The 21,229-nt window shown below is 36.5% G+C and overlaps 2 protein-coding genes across 7 annotated transcripts; one reads left to right on the top strand and one right to left on the bottom strand.

Annotated features, from left to right (window-relative positions):
• Positions 1–8,924: 8,924 nt before the first annotated feature.
• LOC141597345 (putative methyltransferase At1g78140, chloroplastic) lies at positions 8,925–12,656 on the top strand. Of its 6 annotated transcripts, none has more exons than XR_012522741.1 (6): positions 8,929–9,126; positions 10,252–10,369; positions 10,586–10,719; positions 11,187–11,268; positions 11,618–11,792; positions 12,036–12,656. XR_012522741.1 is itself a non-coding variant. In XM_074417772.1 (5 exons), the coding sequence occupies exons 2-4, from the start codon at positions 10,290–10,292 to the stop codon at positions 11,747–11,749; spliced, it is 294 nt and encodes a 97-aa protein (XP_074273873.1). In that variant the 5' UTR covers positions 8,929–9,126; positions 10,252–10,289; the 3' UTR covers positions 11,750–11,792; positions 12,036–12,656. The 6 variants fall into 6 exon arrangements, 1 of the variants encoding a protein (XP_074273873.1); XR_012522743.1 differs by having other exon boundaries at positions 10,563–10,719; XR_012522742.1 differs by having other exon boundaries at positions 8,925–9,126; positions 10,563–11,268.
• Positions 12,657–19,731: 7,075 nt separating this feature from the next.
• On the bottom strand, positions 19,732–20,553 carry LOC141597344 (uncharacterized). The gene has a single exon (XM_074417771.1). It carries the CDS (start codon positions 20,472–20,474, stop codon positions 19,965–19,967), a length of 510 nt encoding a protein of 169 aa, XP_074273872.1. The 5' UTR covers positions 20,475–20,553; the 3' UTR covers positions 19,732–19,964.
• Positions 20,554–21,229: the final 676 nt, after the last annotated feature.

Here is a 21,229-nt window from a genome sequence, read left to right as displayed (position 1 = left end):
TTAATACAATTTTTTTTAAAATTTATAGTTATTAAAAAATACCATTCACAAAATATTATTATATTAAAAAATGCATACAATGGAAGTGCTTAAATTAAATAATAAATAATAAATTATCCCAATGGAAATCAAGCAAAGACATGTTTAAGGAGTAGTTAGTTAATGCTCGTTTGCAAGTTCCTTCAACTTAGCCATGCCAACCTTTGCCCATTTCTCCAAAGCATCTTCTCTGATATCTAAAGCTGCCCTGCTTTTAAAATTGTCAGTCGCAAACCATGTTTTCCTAGTTACGTAAATATTCTTGAAGTTTTTGCTTAAATGGGGTTGAAACCCAAACTATTTAACAAAATAGGGTCGATTTCAAACTATTTACTAAAAATAGGTCCATGTCATTATTTCCGATTTTTTTTTTTTTTTAATGAGCTGTTAGTTTCTCGCTGTCCGGGACAGCGAGATATTGCTTGCTTGCCATAGTGCTTGACAAGCTACTTTCGTCCTCGCCGTTCTCCTTGCTCCGACCACCAAATGACGAAATACCACCACCATTCTCTTCTTCCCACTTCCCTTATCATATTCACAGCTTTGTTTAAGTTATTAGCTCAATGATTTGCGCAAAAACCGACCCGCAATATCACCCTCCAGTAATGATTTCGATTTCGCGACAATCCATTTATCTTGTCTGTTGAGTTTATGGATTCAAGTACCTAAGAGGGGGAGGGGGTGAATTAGGTACTCTTTTAAAAAATTTTAACTTCAACTTTATTGGATTAAAGTAAGTTAAGTGAACAAAAGAGATTAGAGGATACTTTGAATAATATTGAAAGATTGGACATGTATCACGATGAATGTTTGCTGAAGTATGAAAGCAACAATCGTTCTGACTGTATCTATTTGTCTCAGTTTGTGGAGTATAAGCTGCAGACCAAATGCGACATATGATGATGAATTACTTCTAAGGTTAAGCAAAGCAAAGCAAAACAAACAAAGTAAATTGAAAATGGAAATAAAGTAAAAACAATGAATACGAGATTTTTGAATTGGTTCGGCAAATACTCAAGTGCCTACGTCCAATCTACCTTTTTATTACTTTCCTTTAGTGATCTACTCCGACAACTAAAAGACCCTTGTAATAAAAGACGCCAACCTACTCCGGTTGCAAAGCTAGTACAAGAACTACTCCGTTCTTATGACAAGCTAACTCGCAATCTACTCCGATTGCCAAGAGTTAAAGGACTACTCCGTCCTAGAACTCAACAACTCACAACCTACTCCGGTTGCCAACTCACAACCTACTCCGGTTGTCAAGAGTTAAAGACTACTCCGTCCTAAACTCTACTAACACACTTAGAATGTTATAGGATCAAGTTTCCACTAACATATTCTTAACAAAGAATAGAGATGGACAACTTTTACAAGATCAACAATTCTTAAGCAAGAGAGTTTAGTATTATAAAGCAAAAAGATAGCCACGATTGTAGAAATCGAAGACACTTGAAGACTTTTAAAGGATTTTGCAAACAAACACGATTTTTAAGCTTTAAAAATAATTTGCAAAGTTGGAAGAATTAATTCAGAAAAGTCTTGGGGATTTAATGAGGAGGGACACGGTTTATATAGAGGAGGTGAGTGAAGGGGTTGCTAGGGTTTTGAAGAGTCAAAGACCTCACATGTGAAGGGCAATAGCAACCACCCAAAACTTGCACCAAAAAGGAGTCTTTTACAAAGGTAAGAATAGAGAAAGAAGGTTTGAAAGATAACCTTAAATGCTCATGCAAAATCAGAAAACAAAGGATGTGAGACAAGTCACATGATGACAAGTTAACACAAATATGGCAAAAAGCAATTTTTGTTTTCTTAAAGACCAAAGGATTGAATTTGCACAAAGAGGAAACATTTTGAATAATTCAAACCACTCTTTAAAGAAGACTACTCCTTAATAAAAATCTGATATTTTATCTTTGAAAAATAAGTCACGTGAAAGCTTTTGAAAGATAAAAGGGACTTCAAGTTTTTACGAGTTGTGGCATAATCCAAACAGCTGTTTGCGTGTAGGAAAGCAAATATGATCGTCTGGATCTGTTTCTATTACTCTAGTATACTCTACTTTCTTGCTTGTACATTAGATGACACTTGACTAAATACAATGAGATTAATAACAACTTCAACACTTCTTAATCCAAGCTTGATTACATCATTAATCCTGAAAAGGTAAACTAAGATAACACAAATCAAATGGGCATGTTATCATCAACATAAGGAACCCAACAAATTCCCCCTTTGATGATGACAAGCCCCAAACGAATGTATAAGCAATGTAAACACCTTAATTCAAGATTTTAAGCAAGCAAGATCAAATGATAGAGAAGGGACAATATTACCTTACCTAAGGCAAAAGCTAGAATCACACTACCATGACAATTTTACATTGCCCCAAAACAAGAATCAAGCTAAGAAGGTTAGACAAGCCATTAGTTTAATCAATAAGCAAAGAGATTCAAAGCATGAGTTTACCTTTTCCCCCTCTTGACATCATCAAACGGATAGGGATGTCAAAAGCATTAGAGTGCAGATATTTCACAAGAAAACACAAAAAGACACATGTAGTCGTGACAAGGTAACAAGGTCAACATAAACAAGGATTAAACATAAGTTAATCAAAGTTCACCACGGCTAAATAAAGTTTAACATACACCACCAAGCATCAAAATAGCAAGTAAAGAAAAATAGTCTTAGAAAGGCACAACAAGGTGGGACAAAAGATGTAAGGCAAAAGACAAGTGTGATTATGGGCAAATTTAGGGTGCGGAAGTTTGGTCATCATTTTGGAGGATAATGAAGAGGATTGAAAAAGGTGGATGCTTGACAATGAAGGGCCGAGTCACAGTCATCTCAACTGTTGCATTGGATTTTGTTATATTGAAACCACCAAGGTATGCATCGATATACCTTCTCAACATATGATGAAAGAGCATCAACTTCTCATATTTTCCTTAGTATACGACATGTGATGGGGGAACATCAACTTCTTATATGTTGCTCTCATTTCATGAAAATTCTTCACAGGAATTGATCTTTACCTTTGAGCACAACAACAGTGGCATACACTGTGACTTCCTTTCAATATCTTCCAAATTTTTGCTTTCCTTCTTTTCTCAAGACCGTCGCATTTTTCAATTTCATCTATCTCGTTTCCAATAATCACGCATATTGCCTTCCCCTTTTTTTTTTTTTTTTTTTTTTTTTTTTTTTTTTTTGTTTCCAATTTTTCAACCAACTTCAATTTTCAATTTCATCTATCTCCGTTTTCTAACCAACTTCCCGATCAACTCTTGATACATATGTAGAACATAGACCTTTGCGACGATGAAGTAGCTTTCTCCTTTCTTTTGTTAGCTTTCTTTGCCGGAATCGAAACGGAATCAGTAGACATGGTCGGATTTTCATTCAAATCAATAGAGGTTTCTTCAATGTCATCGAGATTCACAGTGACGGTTTTGGTGACGGTCTCAGTGGAGCAGCTTGTGACAGAGGTTTGTGGAGGAAAGGCAAAGGAGATTTTTTGTGAAGTCATTGTTGGGGTTGTTGATGTCGGTGGGTGTGATGTGACAGGTGGTGAGGTCAAGTTTGTTGGTTTGATGGGTATGTGGGTATTGAAAGAGGTCTTGACCATGGTGGGTTAATAGGTAGGTGAGATGAGGGAGTTTTGTGGATTTGGAGATGAAAGGTTTAGTGGATTAAGATGTTTGGACGGGTAGGCATAAGTTTTGGATTGAGGTAGTTAATGGCCCATTAAATGTGGTAAGTGAGGTAGTTGGCCCAACTAGACAAATTTAATCACTCGAAATAAAAGCGCAAGGTAGCATATAATAAACGTAAATTTAGATATGAGGTTGAGTGATTACCGACTCACAAATACGGTGTCAATTTTTGTCCAAACATGATGTCAATGCACTTAGAACACTTAATAACATATATCCAAATTTAATTTAATCAATTAAGGAATTTTGTAAAACTCATACTAAAAATCACAAGCTATTAATTAACCCAATTTCTAGTCTAAATTTCTCAAAATGTTCTCTTGCAAGTGGCTTAGTAAAAATATCGGCAATTTGATTTTCGGTCTTGCAAAAGATAAGTTTAATATGTCCTTTTTCCACATGATCACGAATAAAATGGTGACGAATATCAATATGTTTGGTTTTAGAGTGTTGAATAGGATTTTTGGAAATATTTATTGCACTCGTATTATCACACATTAAAGGAATGGAGTCAAAAATAATACCAAAATCCAAGAGTTGTTGTTTTACCCAAAGGAGTTGAGAACAACAATGTGCCGCACTAACGTACTCACTTTCGGCCGTAGAAAGAGCTACCGTGTTTTGTTTCTTTGAGGCCCAAGAAGTCAAGCAAGGAGCCAAGAACGTTGCAATTCCGGATGTACTCTTTCTATCTACCGTGCACCCCGCATAGTCCGCGTCCGAAAAGCCTATAAGATCAAAAGGACAATGTAAAGGGTACCATAGGTAAAGATTTTGTGTTCCAATCAAATACCGAAAAATTCGTTTAACGGCTTTGAAATGTGATTCTTTCGGATTTGCTTGGAACCTAGCACATAAACAAACACTAAAGAGAATGTCGGGACGACTTGCGGTCAAGTAAAGAAGTGAGCCTATCATACCTCTATACACCTTGTCACTAACATTCTTACCGAGTTCATCTTTGTCCAATTTGGACCCGGCTACCATAGGTGTATCATGAGGCTTACCATTAGTCATCCCAAATTTCTTAAGCATTTCCTTAATATACTTTTGTTGATGGATCATGATTCCTTCATTTGATTGCTTAATTTGGAGCCCAAGGAAGAATCCTAGCTCACCCATCATGCTCATTTCAAACTCCGATTTCATTAGTTCCGAAAAATATAAGTAAAGGAGTTCATTTGTTGCACCAAATATAATGTCATCAACATATACTTGTACAACCAACAGTTCACTGGACTGTTGCTTCAAGAACAATGTTTTGTCAACGGAGCCTCTTTTAAAACCATTTTCAATAAGAAATTTAGACAATCTATCACTACTACAAATTTAGGCAACTACAACGCCCCTTTAACAACGATTATTCACGAAAATCACAATAGACGTTGTAGAATGTATGGCGCGAATTTTACTAAAATAAATTACAACGGGTATGGTTATAAAAACCGTTGTTATTAGTTTTAACAACGGGTCACACATGCACAACCGTTGTTAATAATTTGGCGCAAAATTGGCGCAAAGTTAGTGAAAAGTAATTACAACGGTTATTTTTGAAACCCGTTGTTAAAACTTATTCAACAACGGGTGTTTTTTACAACCGTTGTTAAAACATATTTCACAACGGTTGTTGTTTAATAACCGTTGTCAATACCTTCCATACTATAAACCACACAAACAAGTCTGCTGCGCCCACAAAACACAACCCTTAATACACAAACACAAACACAGCAGACAAACAAACACAAAACACATACACACTCTCTTTCTCTCTTTCTCTATTTCTCTCTTTCTCATCGTCGCTTTATCTTCTCGCCGTCATTGTGATTTCATCGTCTATTACGTTCTGTATTTATCAGGTAAATCTCGCCGTCCTTTGTCATCGTCATTATTTTCTTTTTCTATTTATTTCTTTTGCATATATGTGTTTTTATCGACCATTATGTTATTTGTTTAAGTATTGTTCGCATAATTAGTTACTAAAACAATGAAGAAGCAAGATGAAGAAGTAAGATAAACATAATTAATATATATATATATATATTTATAAATACATAAATTAAAAAAAAAAAATTACATATGTAAAAATGCAATTCTTATATTTTCATGGAGGATCTTATTGTGCTCTATCGTATCCATCCTCTCCTCCTTGGCTATTTGGAGGTTCCGTTCAGCAGTTGCTATATCGTCATATAGCCGCAATCGCGCCTTTGCTCCGTCAAGCCATCTTCTTTGGCGTGCTTGATGCGGATCGAGCTTCCGCAAGGTAGCTCCTGAAACTTTCCTCAATATGGAGGAACCGGCGGATGAAGTTGTTGTTGTTCTCGATCATGGTAAGAGTCTTTAGGATGAAATCATTCATTTTCTTAGAGTTTTTGAGTTTGATTTGAAAGATTAAGTAGAGTTTGTTTTAAGAGTTAGAGTTTGGAGATGAATATATGAGATAATGGAAATGTTAGTTGAGATATGCAATGTATTTATACTAAGCAATGTGTGGGTTGAGTTAATTGCTTTTTAATTAATATATATGTTAGGAAGTTGTGCCATAATCATCATCATCTCTCTCAATAATGCTGCTTCAAATCCTATTACTAACCCTTCTCATTCCATATTATCCGTTCATATGTACGGTGAATGTCGGTAATAATGCATGCATTGGAATTCTAACAGCCGTAATTATGCATGCATCTAGTAATATTTAATTTTTTTTTTTATTTTTTAAGAACAAACAACAACGGTTATTTTAAAACAACCCGTTGTCTTTAGTTATAACAACGGTTTTGTATATTACAACCCGTTGTTATAACTTTCCCCCCAAAATTGAGTCACACTTTCCACAACGGTTTTTTATACATAAAACCGTGGTTAATAGTTTTAACAACGGTTTCCTTAAGTAAACCAACCGTTGTTAAAACCTTCTACAACGGACGCTTTAACAACGTCCGCTTTTTTATATAACAACGGTTTTTGACCGTTGTTATAGCCTGTATCTGTAGTAGTGTATCATACCAACATCTTGGTGCTTGTTTTAAACCATAAAGAGCTTTGTCTAATTTGAAAACATGGTTAGGCAAATCATTGTTCTCAAAACCCGGTGGTTGCTCTACAAAGACATCTTCTTCCAAATATCCATTTAAGAAAGCGGTTTTGACATCCATTTGGAATAGTTTAATGCCTTTGTGAGCCGCAAAAGCTATAAGCAATCGTATGGCCTCAAGTCTAGCTACCGGTGCATAGGTTTCATCGTAATCAATACCCTCTTGTTGGTTATAACCTTGCACCACTAGTCTAGCCTTGTTCCTTACAATTTCTCCCGAGTCATCAAGCTTGTTGCGAAAGACCCACCTAGTATCAATGACGGTACGATTAGGCGGTCTAGGGACTAGGTGCCATACCTCATTTATTTTGAATTGATTGAGCTCATCTTGCATGGCAAGCACCCAATCTGCATCAGTCAAGGCGACTGTTACATTTGAAGGCTCAATTTGAGATAGGAAGGCATTATGGGCACAATACTCATTGAGGTGAGCGAGATTGTTGACGGATGATCTTGTTCGAATTCCCGAGTTAAGATCACTTGTGAGATTAGTGAGTGGATGAGAGCTTTGATGTTTCCACTTCTTTGGAACAATGGTTTCTTGTTCCCCCTCAACAAAGATCGATCACGATGGATGTTTCTATTGGCCTGGAAGGTTCTTCATCCTCACCTTTGTTTTGGTTTTCTTGATTCGGAGGTAGAAGCAACAGTTGTTGGGTCTGTTGCTTCAGAGAAGAAACAAGAGAGCGAGAGGTGCTACGTGTTCCCCCGAATTGCTAATTTCCTTTGAAGGCGAGTCTCGTATCCATTGCAATTGATCTTTGGGAGCTTCTTCATCCGTGAATACAAAGTCCTTTCGAACAAGACCAATCTCAAACTCATTGTCCTCATCCTCATCATCATCATCCATGTTTTGTACCTGTCCAAGCACACTAGATTCATCAAAAATGACATGGATGCTTTCTTCAATTAACAAGGTTCGTTTATTGTAAATTTTATAGGCCTTGTTATGATCGGAGTACCCAATAAATACTCCTTCATCACTACGTGGATCGAACTTACCCAAGTTGTTTTTACCATTGTTATGAACAAAACATTTGCTTCCAAAACATCTAAAATATGAAATGTTGGGTTTTCTTCCACGTAATGATTCATAGGGAGTTTTATTTAATATACTCCTTATCATGACACGATTATGAATGTAGCAAGCGGTATTTACCGCATTTAAAAATTCTTAGGCAACTTACTAGTTAACAACATTGTTCTAGCCATTCCTTCAAGGGTTCTATTCATCCTTTCAACCACACCATTTTCTTGTGGGGTTCTAGGAGCCGAGAAGTTATGGTCTACACCATTGTCATCACAATAAGCACCAAATGATGAGTTTTCGAATTCGGTTCCATGATCGGTTCTCATTGAAACAAGTTTTAAACCAAGTTTACTTTGAATTTTTCTTAACCAAATTAGAAACTCATCAAATGTCTCATCCTTAGAGCTTAGGAAGAATGCCCAAACGAACTTAGAGTAATCATCAACAATGACACACACATAACGACTACCACCTCTACTTCTAGTTCTCATTGGTCCACATAAGTCGATATGTAAAAGTTGCAAAGGTTGAGATGTACTCATAATTCTTTTGGATTTAAAGGAACTTCTAACATGTTTACCTCTAGCACATTCATCACATACTTTATCAAAATCAAACTTTATATTAGGAATACCTTCAACTAAGTCAAGTCTTTTAAGGGTATTAAGAGTTTTTGTACTAACATGACCAAACCTTTTATGCCATAACCAAGGATCATTGTTCATTACTCTCATGCAAGACATGGTGTGACCGGATAGAGAGTTCAAATTAGTTAACACTACAAAAAGAATAAGCCATAGCTACTGATTTTTTGCGATGGAACCATAATTCGTCGCTAATTACTGATTTGCGATGGATTTTGCAATGGACTACTTTATTTGCGATGGATTATGCGATGGATTATAGTTCGCAGGCCAAAATTCCAATAGGCGCCAATCCCATGCGACGGATTTTTGCAATGGACCACTTTAATTAACTCTCCACCCCAATTAAACAGAGTGATTAACAATAATAAGGTATTAAATCCCTTAGTCCGTCGCAATATTAATCAATCCATCGCAATGGAAAAATAAAACACCCAAACCCCTAACTCGACATAATACAATCCCCAAATCAATTTAAACACCCAATCCCAATCCCTTGCATGCTCCTCCGTCAATCGTCTGCTCCACCATCGTCCTCCACCATCGTCCTCTGGTAGCTCTGGTCCTCCAGCATCGTCCTTCGTCGTCGTCCTAGCTGCGGTAGCTCTTTGTTTCTCTTTCTTCTTATTTTTTTCCTTCTCCCTTTTCCATAATTAATCCTCTTCCTCTTTTTGTTTTTTGTTTCACCAAATTAACTCTTTCACCGTTTATGATTGTTTCAACATTTGGGTATCAATCATTTTTCCAAATTTCATGCTTTTATGCCCTAAATCTTGAATCATTATTTACTCATTAGTATGATTTGGGTTTCTTAGATATATCTCCAACTTTTAACTTAATTAATAGTGTTTGTTAGTTGCCTTTCTCTGGTGTTCAATACGTCAATGGAAGTATGCATACCAGATGTTTGGTTCTTTGTCTCCGATTTCGCAATTTCATTGCACTTTTTTTTAGGATACACCCCCTGAAGATTGTTGTAATACCAGTTTTATATTTTTTTCTATAAGGCCGTCTTACAAGAGAATAACTGATTTTTGGATACACCTCTGTAAATTGTTTGTGTATGCTAAACTGTTAATGCTCTTGTTTTTACAAAAGGTAGCATGTGTACTGTTCTTTCGGTTTGATGATTAGAGTTACTAGGTTTGCTTGAAAACAACTACGCGTTATTTTCTGCTTGGACAAATCTGATTAATGAGAGTGAAGATTGATTATAGTAAATTTTAGACATAATGCCCTTTGGCGTGTGATTGTAGCAGTTGATTTTGTTCCACTTATTAGTGGTTATTTTCAGTCAGTGGGAAACTCTTGTATAAGGCTCCTGAGTATGACCTAGCATCTAAAGAGGAAGAAGATTGATTAGGCTTGTTGAATGAAAAAGATTGGATGTCTGCAAAATAAATGTCTAGGACTAATATTCGGATCATTTGTCGTGTAAATGTGATTTTAAACTAGTCATTTTGAGTTATTACGAATCAGGTGGTTTCTAGTCAGGTCTACTTTAGGTTGGTCTAAATGGCTTTTGGTTGGATTAGCTTTGCGAATCCGAATCATAAGAAAATTGTTGAGATATGCAAGCATAAACTTCTAGTTGAAAGAAAGGTAAAAAGGCAATTGTGTATAGCATATGTAATGATTTATGTTGGCAATATCCAAATTAATGTCCAAAACATATGGTAAAAAGTATGGAACAATGTTCAAATTTGAAGTCACTAAAAATGGTAGGTCCAAGTTCAAGGTTAAGAAATGCCGGGGCCAGCTCTATGATCGCAGAGGAGGAAGAACGTAGTCGATGGATAAATGATAACCTAGGTCTACCAGCATTGGACCCTTTTGGCCTCTGGTACATCTTTTTATATAGTATTTAAGAACTTTATTTTTATTTTGCTAAAATGTGAGAAATTCGTATTAATACAGCCTTAGTAATCATGTGTTATTCTCTGCACCCATTCATCATCCTTTCTTGTGAGAGGTTTATGAGCACAATCATTTCATTCTAACTAACCTTTTCCACATGAGTATCTAACTAACCTCAGTTACTCTACGCCTGGATGGTAAGGGACTGATATTTGAATAAGTATTGAGAAGTGCTGCCATCTCCACCCAAGACAGTTGTTAACCGACTGATGTAAGTTCCATTACTTGATTATACCATTGCACCAAACCATCAGGCTCCTCTGCAATCCGATAGGGGTAAGTTCCATTACTTGATTTATCATTATTTATCTCTTGTACTCTCTCTCCAATCCGATAGGGGTAAGTTAGATATAATTAGAATCTGTTCGTAGGGAGTATTAAAAGACGATCTCTAGCTTAGCGATGATAATGATGGGTATTGCTGTCCAGAAGGAGTCTATTGTTTGCATCATGTAGATGATAATTAGTATAGCTTCTTGTTCTTGTTCGTTAGTTGGAAAATGGATGTTGGATGTAATAGGGCTAGCTGCCACCGTCATTCCCTATCTTTTCATTCCCGACAGTCATTTGTTTACTTTTTTTTTTTTTTTTATTGTATGTGAAGAGTATTTTAGTTAACGTAAACAAATGATTGGGACGGAGGGAGTAATTCTTAACCAAGCTGATCGTTTCATGAGAATTTTATGTGATTGGAATATAGTCAAGTAGATTATATTAAATTATTGCTTATATTTCTGTTGCAGTGCTCCAGCCATGTCATTTATATACGAGAGGGGTTGGCGTCAAAATTTTGGGTTGGGTGGTTATCCAGGCCCTGACAGAGAGGTGATTTGATCGCTCCTTCTTTGTTGTATTCTTTGAGCTTAGTCAGATGACGTATTATTTTTTAATTGGTCGGTAGCTGAATTTGATCACAGTTGTTGTAGCAATATGATTGCATTCAAGGTTACTCCATCTGCTCAACCACCTGCGATTTGATATGTGCGTATAGCGTATCCATATCATGGCTTTTGAATTATATATGTGTGTTAAATACTCTCAAGTGTGTATCACATTACCATGTTACATATCCATAACGGGTGTACGTTGACTTTGGCAAGCCTGTGCATTTGCTTTGGATAAGAAATAAGGCAGTCATGGAGTTATAGTATTTGGCTTATTTTCTTGATTGCAGTTTGAAATGGCGAAAGAGTACTTCAAGCCAGTTTTAGGCGGAAACGTTGTTGATGCTAGCTGTGGGAGTGGGATATTCTCAAGACGTTTTGCCAAGAGTGGATTATTTTCTCTTGTTGTTGCACTAGACTAGACTACTCAGCAGCAATGTTGCGGCAGTGCCTTGAATTCTCAAGGTATTTTTGTTTTTCGTACGTTTTTATTAATGGGTTTTTCTAACCTATGCCCACTAGGCATAGGATAAGAAACTAAAATAGGAAAGAATTAAATGTGTTTTTGGGAAATTGAAGTAAAAATGATGGGACATTGCCATTTCCCATAAAAATAGCATTTAATTCTTTCCTATTTTGGTTTCTTATCCTATGCCTAGTGGGCATAGGTTAGAAAAACCGTTTATTAATTACTAAAACTTATTCCAGGGCACAATCAAGAAAAAAAAGATGCCTTACTAGAGACTCTCACCGAGGAAGAAATTGATGATAAAAGAAATATATACTTGAGACATTAAAAAGCTTTAACAAAAAGGGAGAAGTTTGAGGCACGGGGAAGGCGACGAGCTACTACTATGACAAGCCCCTAGTCCCCTACCTTCATAAGCTCGTGGACAATAAGCTCGTGGATCAGCAACTTCCTACACTCCAGGATTCGTAAGTAAGCTTTCCACCGAGAATCAAGCTGTAAAAGAGGATATAAAAGAGGAGTTGAATAGCGTGGAACAATGGAAATTACAATTGGAGCAAACTCTTCATAAGGTATTCACATAACTACTCAATCATGTAATCCCAAACTCTCAACCTCACAATGATAGGTGTGCTGATGATGATAATGAGGGTAATGGAGGATATGGGGGTGACTTTGCAATTCAAATATTAGGTTGTTAGATGCTTGAGTTGTTTTTAGATAATTAGTAGACTTGAGTATGTATAAGACGTATTTAGTATTTCATAATGTTTTCTCTTTTGTTGGAACTGTCAAGAAGGCTTGGTTCGTAAAACAATGTAGGTTGAAATTTATGTATGAAAAGCCTTTTTTCGTTATGCAAGTCGTTCTATGCGTCTTTGGCAGCTTCTAAAGAAATTTGCAGTATTGTAGCTGCTACGTTGTATTCTATTGTCGACAGAAAATGGCACTGGTACAGGTCTGAAAATGGCGTGCCAGAAACAGAATGTAATGATTGTAAAAATATAGTTTGCGACGGAATAATTAGGATTTGCGATGGTATGATTAAATTTTGCGATGGAATAATTAGGTTTTGTGATGGAACGAATTAATTGTGCGACGGAATAATTAGGCTTTGCAATGGAATGAATAAACTTTGCGACGGAATAATTAGGGTTTGCGATGGAATGGATAAATTTTGCGATGGAATTTTAAGACTTTGCGATGGAATGAAGTAACTTTTGCGATGGAATTTTAAAGATTTGCGATGGAATACAAAAGTAAATTGCATACTTAATCAAAATTAATTAATTTATATTCCATCGCAAATTCCGTCGCTAAAATGTTTGCTACGGAATTTCCATCGCAAAGTAACAGGATTTGCTACAAAATTGTGCAACTACATGAAGTAGTCGCATTTTCCGTCGCAAAGACCCATTTAGCGACGGAATCTATTGTATTTGCGACGGATTTTGGCTGTAGCTATAGCAACTTTTTTTTGTAGTGTAAGTAAACATCTTTGACACGTCTTCCTTCGAGTATTAGTTCATTAGTAGTGACATTAAAAATTCGACACATATTGGCACGAAATTCAACAACATTACCCTTATCACAAAGTTGAGAAATGCTAAGAAGATTATGTTTCAAACCTTTGACAAGCCGCACATTGTCGACACAAAGTAAGGATGACTTACCAACTTTTCCAATACCAATTACTTCACCTTTCTTGTTGTCACCAAACCTTACCGTGCCACCATCATACGCTTTAAGTGAGAGGAATTGGCTTCTATCACCCGTCATGTGACGAGAGCATCCACTATCCAAGTACCAATTGCGGTCGCCTCTCACCAAGCCCTACACAAGATTAGTTTTTGAGTTTAGGAACCCAAATGAATTTGGGTCCCTTTTTGGGATCAACATAACTTGTGGTGTCTTTCTTAATGTTCATTTCCTTTAATGTTTTGGTGTTCTTATCAATGTCATCAAATCGTTTTGTACATCCATTAAAAACATGACCATTGTCACCACAATAATTGCACATGATGTATTCGGGAAGACCTACGTACTTCCTTCCTCTAAAATCATTTTTAGGCTTCTGGATGCAACAGTCAGTCTAACTGTTCCATTTGAACCCCAAACCAGCAGATTTCTCACATTTCTCGGTTTGATTCGTGAGGAAGTTTAACACGGTTTGACTTCCTTCCCATTTTTCAGTGATGTTCTTAGCATTAACAAGTTCATTGGTCAAGTCGTTGACACGTGAGAGAAGATGCAAATTCTTTTCCTTTTCTCTTTTAAGTTCATCATTGTTGGCACTTTCTATGGACAATCTTTTCTCAACAATGAAGTCATGGGTGTGATTGTTGAGTTTAGACACGAGATAAATGATTCTTTCTTTGGACTCTTCATATTTAGATGTCATCTCTTCAAGTCTCTTGCTTAGATCAACGACTTCATCGGATCTATGGTGAGGAGAAGACCTAGAAGTGCTACATTCGGGCATACCTTTTTAAAAGAAAGTAAGCCTATCATGGAGATCTTCTATTTCATTCTTGAGACAAACAACCTCACTTTTAAGACACTCATTTTCATTTTCCAACCATTCACCTTTTCTTTTAAACTTGTCTAAATCGTGGTCAGAAGCAACAGTCTTAGAAACTATTTCTCTTAAGTCAACAACTTCTACTACAAGGTCATAGATCTCATTTTCAAGAGCATCTTTGTCCTTCAAAATGTCATCACGTTCCTTGGTTAGTTGGGAAACTTGCATCACCAAAGTTGTGTTGACATTTTCAAGGTCAGAGACGTCCGTGGGGGTCAATCTAAGACGCTCTAGTTCTTTAGTCAAATGTTTGTTTAACTTGTTGACTCTTTTAACTTCATTATATGCCTCAGATGTGAGTGTGTGACGATCTGTTGCTTTTAGTTCATTTTTCAGATTAAAGTTCTCTTGAGCAATTTCCTCAATCTCATTTTGCATTGAATCAAGCTTATTAGTTTGAGACCGACACTTATCAAAATGTTGGTCAAGAAGCTTACATACTTTCTCTTTGGAGTAAGTTCTAGCCTTGGCATTTAGATGATTTACCTCGTTGTCGGAATCGGAGTCGGAATTGTCGGGGTTAGCCATGAGGCATCTTAAGTGTTCAAGTTTTGGGTTTTTTGAGACCTTTTCTTTACCATGATTTGCAAGACACATTTTAGCCTCAAGTTCCTCCTCGATGAGTTCCTCATCTTCCTCAGAGTCGGACATTCCCCATATAGCACTCATGACTCTATGTTTATAGTCTTTTTTAACCTTTTCTCTTCTTTCCTTAGATTTGATTTCTTCCCACTTGGGACATTCTTTAATTTGATGAGTTTTATCACCACATTTAAAGCATCCCACGGTGGAGGTAGGTCGTTTCTTAGGAAAGCGTTTTTTCGAGTAATTATTAGCGAACCTTTTGTTGCCTTGTCCATTGACCAACCCGGCTAAGTTCCTTGTGAACATAGCAAACTCGTCTTCCTCCTCATCTTCTTCATCACTTGGAGAAGATGTGAGGGCGAGACTCTTTCCCTTTGATGACTCACTAGAATGCTTATCGAGGTTAAACTCGTGAGCCATTAGTGATCCCATTAGTTCATGAAGAGATAGGGTTGACAAGTCTTTAGCTTCCTCTATGGCGGTGACTTTAGGTTGCCATTTAGGGGTTAGACTACGAAGGATTTTTCGAATGATGTCCTCGGACTCGAAATTCCTTCCTAGACTTTTAAGCTCATTAATAATACCAGAAAAACGTGAAGAGAAACTATTTAAAGACTCATCCTTTGACATTCTAAACATCTCATATTGTTGCATGAGAAGGTCAATACGGTGTTTTCTTACTTGGGACGTCCCTTCATATGCAAGTACAAGAGAATCCCAAATAGATTTTGCCGTAGGACACCCGGAGATTCGACTAACTTCCCCCTCACCAACACAACGTTGAAGAATCGACATTGCTTTGGAATTCTTTTCGGCAAGCTTGAAGTCGTTCTCATTGTAATTTCTTTCCTCTTTTGTCTTGGTGAAACCGTTAAGAATATCGGTTTCCTCAATGGCAAGAGGTCCATTTTGGATGATGTTCCAACATTGATAATCGATACTTTTGATGTAATGTTCCATTTTGAGTTTCCACCATCCAAAATTCGAACCGGTAAAGACCGGGATCTTGGAGTGTTTCCCGGAATCCATTACCCACGAATCAAACTCTAAGGCGGTTAGCCTCGATCAAGAGCACGAGGCTCTGATACCAATTGTTGAGTTTATGGATTCAAGTACCTAAGAGGGGGAGGGGGTGAATTAGGTACTCTTTTAAAAAATTTTAACTTCAACTTTATTGGATTAAAGTAAGTTAAGTGAACAAAAGAGATTAGAGGATACTTTGAATAATATTGAAAGATTGAACAAGTATCACGATGAATGTTTGCTGAAATATGAAAGTAACAATCGTTCGATTTGTATCTATTTGTCTCGGTTTGTGGAGTATAAGCTGCAGACCAAATGCGACAAAAGTATGATGAATCTATTACTTCTAAGGTTAAGCAAAGCAAAGCAAAACAAACAAAGTAAATTGCAGCGGAAATAAAGTAAAAACAATGAACACGAGATTTTTGAATTGGTTCGGCAAATACTCAAGTGCCTACGTCCAATCTACCTTTTTATTACTTTCCTTTAGTGATCTACTCCGACAACTAAAAGACCCTTGTAATAAAAGACGCCAACCTACTCCGGTTGCAAAGCTAGTACAAGAACTACTCCGTTCTTATGACAAGCTAACTCGCAATCTACTCCGATTGCCAAGAGTTAAAGGACTACTCCGTCCTAGAACTCAACAACTCACAACCTACTCCGGTTGCCAACTCACAACCTACTCCGGTTGTCAAGAGTTAAAGACTACTCCGTCCTAAACTCTACTAACACACTTAGAATGTTATAGGATCAAGTTTCCACTAACATATTCTTAACAAAGAATAGAGATGGACAACTTTTACAAGATCAACAATTCTTAAGCAAGAGAGTTTAGTATTATAAAGCAACAGTAGCCACGACTGTAGAAACTGAAGACACTTGAAGACTTTTAAAGGATTTTGCAAACAAACACGATTTTTAAGCTTTAAAAATAATTTGCAAAGTTGGAAGAATTAATTCAGAAAAGTCTTGGGGATTTAATGAGGAGGGACACGGTTTATATAGAGGAGGTGAGTGAAGGGGTTGCTAGGGTTTTGAAGAGTCAAAGACCTCACATGTGAAGGGCAATAGCAACCACCCAAAACTTGCACCAAAAAGGAGTCTTTTACAAAGGTAAGAATAGAGAAAGAAGGTTTGAAAGATAACCTTAAATGCTCATGCAAAATCAGAAAACAAAGGATGTGAGACAAGTCACATGATGACAAGTTAACACAAATATGGCAAAAAGCAATTTTTGTTTTCTTAAAGACCAAAGGATTGAATTTGCACAAAGAGGAAACATTTTGAATAATTCAAACCACTCTTTAAAGAAGACTACTCCTTAATAAAAATCTGATATTTTATCTTTGAAAAATAAGTCACGTGAAAGCTTTTGAAAGATAAAAGGGACTTCAAGTTTTTACGAGTTGTGGCATAATCCAAACAGCTGTTTGCGTGTGAAAGCAACAGTCGTCTGGACTGTTTCTATTACTCTAGTATACTCTACTTTCTTGCTTGTACATTAGATGACACTTGACTAAATACAATGAGATTAATAACAACTTCAACACTTCTTAATCCAAGCTTGATTACATCATTAATCCTGAAAAGGTAAACTAAGATAACACAAATCAAATGGGCATGTTATCATCAACATAAGGAACCCAACATTGTCTTAATATGATTATTTGTACCATATGAACTCGTTTTTTATGTAATTCAAATCTGGGTTTTGATTTATAATCATCAATTGATAAAACTTGTGAGTAGTTCGGTAATGATGTGCTTAATGTAAGTGTGAAATACACCGTACTACCTAGAAGACAGTAGAAGTATTCGTGTAACAATGGTGCATTTATACAGCGACAAGTACGACAACTGCATTACCAATTGCCTCAAGCTTCGTGCTAAAGTTGGATGAAGTGACGAGGTGTGGGATATATACTGGTCTTACATAAAAAACGAATTCAGATGATACAAATAATCATTAACAGAATATAAATGGATTGCCGCGAAACCGAAATCGATAGTGGAGGGTGATATTGTGAGTCGTTTTTTACGCAAACCATTATACTAATAACTTAACAAAAGACGCTCTTATGATAAGGGAAGTGGGAAGAAGAGAATGGTGGTGGTATTTCGTCATTTGGTGGTCGGAGCAAAGAGAACGGCGAGGACGAAAGTAGCTTGTCAAGCACCTTCATATGGCAAGCAATATCTCGCTGTCCCAGACAGCGAGAAACTAACAATTCATTAAAAAAAAATGAAAAAAATCGGAAATAATGACGTGGACCCATTTTTGGTAAATAGTTTGAAATCGACCCTATTTTGTAAAATAGTTTGTGTTTCAACCCCATTTAAGCAAAAACTTCAATATTCTTGTTAACATTCTGATCTTGCGGCTGCTTTACATCCAAAGACGATATAACCAGGGACGAAGCTAGGGCAAAATTGTAACCAGGGCCGATTCCTACTTTGTTCATGTCTAGATTCGTTGACCATATACTCCGTATCTCATACCATTATTTTAACATTATCGATGTTTATTAGGATTTTTAGATTATATTATTTTTAAACATACAAATTAATCTATATTCTTATTTAATTAACGAATTAGGGGTTGTTTGGTTGCCACTTAGAAAACATAGGCATTGGAAAATCTCATGATTTTGAAAAATCTGGGTTGATTGGTTGCCATAAATTTTGGAAAACGTAGGAATTAGAACTTCCGAAATTAAATTCCTACGATTTAATTCCTACATGAGCAACCAAGCACTTTTCCGAAATTCACCCGAATTGGATGTCTACGCTAGATAACAAAATTGTTATGAAAAAGAAAAGGCAAATTAAAAGAATGCAGACTTTGAGGATTCGAACTCGGGACGTGCGGACCCTTGCTTCCCAATCATGCTTACGGAGTTGCTAACTACAGGTTATTGACATACTTATTACTATTTATTAATTAACCTTAAAAATCCTACTGGGCCATCCCATTCGGCCATAAGGTAGCCTCGTCTCTGGATATAACGCGGCCGCAAACAACAGTAGCAACAAGGGCAATTGTGGCAACAAACATCAAAGTCTTGAAAAGACGTGTACTTCTCTCGTGCTTCATTCTGCAAATTAAACTTCCTCTGTTCTTTATTTAATTATGTTTGTTGCTTTTGTTTTTCTTAGCAGTGTTCATTCTTGGGATCACTTGAAACTATCGGCTGGCTATGTGTGGGTGAGCCCTGATCACTTGAAACTATCGGCTATTCTTACCTCCTTTCTGATTATTTTTGTCAAACTTCATCATTACACTCGTTTAAAGAGACCCGAGGGGATAGCTAGACGACTTTGTCATTATACATACTTTCGTCATAGAGTGTAATGTAAACTTGGACAAAATAACAACGCATTGTGGGAATGTCCAATTTAACATAATAAAAGTTCACTATCTTAACCAAACATGATACAATCATATATATATATATATATATATATATATATATATATATATATTCCTATATAGAGTCGGGATCCGGTAAGAACTCCTAAATATTTGAGGATTGAGGATTAGTGAATACAATATCACATGTGATTCAATACAGTATCACGAAAAATCTTACCTTTGTTTTTTTTTTTAAGAAAAAAAAATTTATAATTTTTTTTTTTTTGCACAGGTGTTTTTTTTTTTGTGATATTTTATCGAATAACCTGTGATATTGTATTGAAGAATCTCTGATATTGTAACGAAATCCTCAATCCTCAAAAACATAGTGTATACTCACATGATCTCATTTCTATATATATATATAGTATTGAAATTGAAACTGTTGGACCTTAATACTGTCTTGTCTCTTTACTCTCGTGCCTTATTCAGGTCCTTGCAACAACATAATCACAATGCCTCATAGCTTGCTGACTATGGCAGGATAAACAAGGTATGATATATAAATATGCCTCTTACTTTGATACTTTAAGTAACTTAAATCTTCTTCATGAAAGGAGAACACTAAACCTCTTTAACTTCCACTGGCTCAGCAGCAACAGCATCAACTTCTTCCTTTTCCTTCACTTGTGTCTCCTCCTTAACCTCAACCACAAAGGCATCCTTGGGGAATATCTTGTTGAGACCTGTGAAATTGTTCTTGAAGACAACCTTGTCGCTCTCGGGGGTCTCGACAGTGATTTCATTGATGGTAACCCAGATAAGAAGTTCCTTGGCCTGGACTCCAGTCAACTTGAGGATCTTACATGGCTCAACGTAAGCAGTGACTTCAGTTGCATACCTTACATGTTTATCAATCTTTTCAAATGTGTGCTCTATTTCTTGCTTTTGTTTCAGCCAAACAAACCCGGTTTCCTCCACATACCCACATTCCTCTACGTCTCGTAGAGGGAGGAGCCCATTTGGGAAGTTCATTTCCTTGAACAGTCTTCTTGCTTGGGTCATGCATTCATCGTTGCCATGATATAGTTCTGTGGCTTTTGCCCTTATCTCTTCTGTTATCAAAGAAGTCATTCTTTGGTGTTTTTGAAATGAATCTTTATTCTTTTGTTTTATGAAGAAGCTAAATGGTATGAGTGTAGTCTTTGGAGCATAGGTTTTATAGGTGTGGGTGGCATCATATGATTACCCTTTGAGTTTGAGGTTTTTTACTAAGCATGCCATTTGGTTTCATTTAATTCCCAACTGCTACTCAATCGCCAGCTTAGTGTTATTGTGTATGTCTCATGTCATTGTTTCCTCATAATTGTGAGGTGCATCTGTCATTTAATTCCTGACGAAGCTAGTCTTGTTTGTGACCTCTCACAAAAAGGGAGAGTGGATAAGGTGGGGCACCTCCCATGTGCTTCCCACTCACCTTTTAATGGACATTTTGTGAGATTAAACGGTATCCATTACAAGCTTGTGACGGATATCGTCCGTCTTCAATGAGATTTTGTGAATGAAAAATACATATTCTAGACATTTTGTGGGGACAACGTTCTGTCAATTAGTGGCTCTCCCAGCGTTATGTATAGTAATTGCAAATGTAGGTTGCTGATAGCCTTAAGTGCTCTCATATTCTGGAGGTCATAAATAACAGTGTGGTTGTTTGGTTTACAATTTCAGCATTAGTTAAGTCCATGATTGAATCTAGTATAGCAAAATTAATTCGGGCCATATTAGTGAACAGAAATACAGAATAGCATCTGATTTAAAGAAAAAACTTGTATAAACAATGCTAACTTTGGAGATAATAAATACCAAGTTTTTTCAAATGCCACGATTAG

The sequence above is a fragment of the Silene latifolia genome, chromosome 8, assembly GCF_048544455.1.
Source record: "Silene latifolia isolate original U9 population chromosome 8, ASM4854445v1, whole genome shotgun sequence".
Classification (NCBI taxonomy): Eukaryota; Viridiplantae; Streptophyta; class Magnoliopsida; order Caryophyllales; family Caryophyllaceae; genus Silene; species Silene latifolia.
Note: the sequence above shows the minus strand (reverse complement) of the source record. Positions and strands in the feature narration are given on the sequence as shown.

Coding starts and splice junctions, on each gene's coding strand:
- LOC141597345 (XM_074417772.1), top strand. CDS start 10,290: ATGATCGCAGAGGAGGAAGAACGTAGTCGATGGATAAATGATAACCTA. Junction 10,370..11,186: donor TTGGACCCTTTTGGCCTCTG/GTACATCTTTTT, acceptor TTTCTGTTGCAG/TGCTCCAGCCATGTCATTTA. Junction 11,269..11,617: donor ATCCAGGCCCTGACAGAGAG/GTGATTTGATCG, acceptor TCTTGATTGCAG/TTTGAAATGGCGAAAGAGTA.
- LOC141597344 (XM_074417771.1), bottom strand. CDS start 20,474: ATGACTTCTTTGATAACAGAAGAGATAAGGGCAAAAGCCACAGAACTA.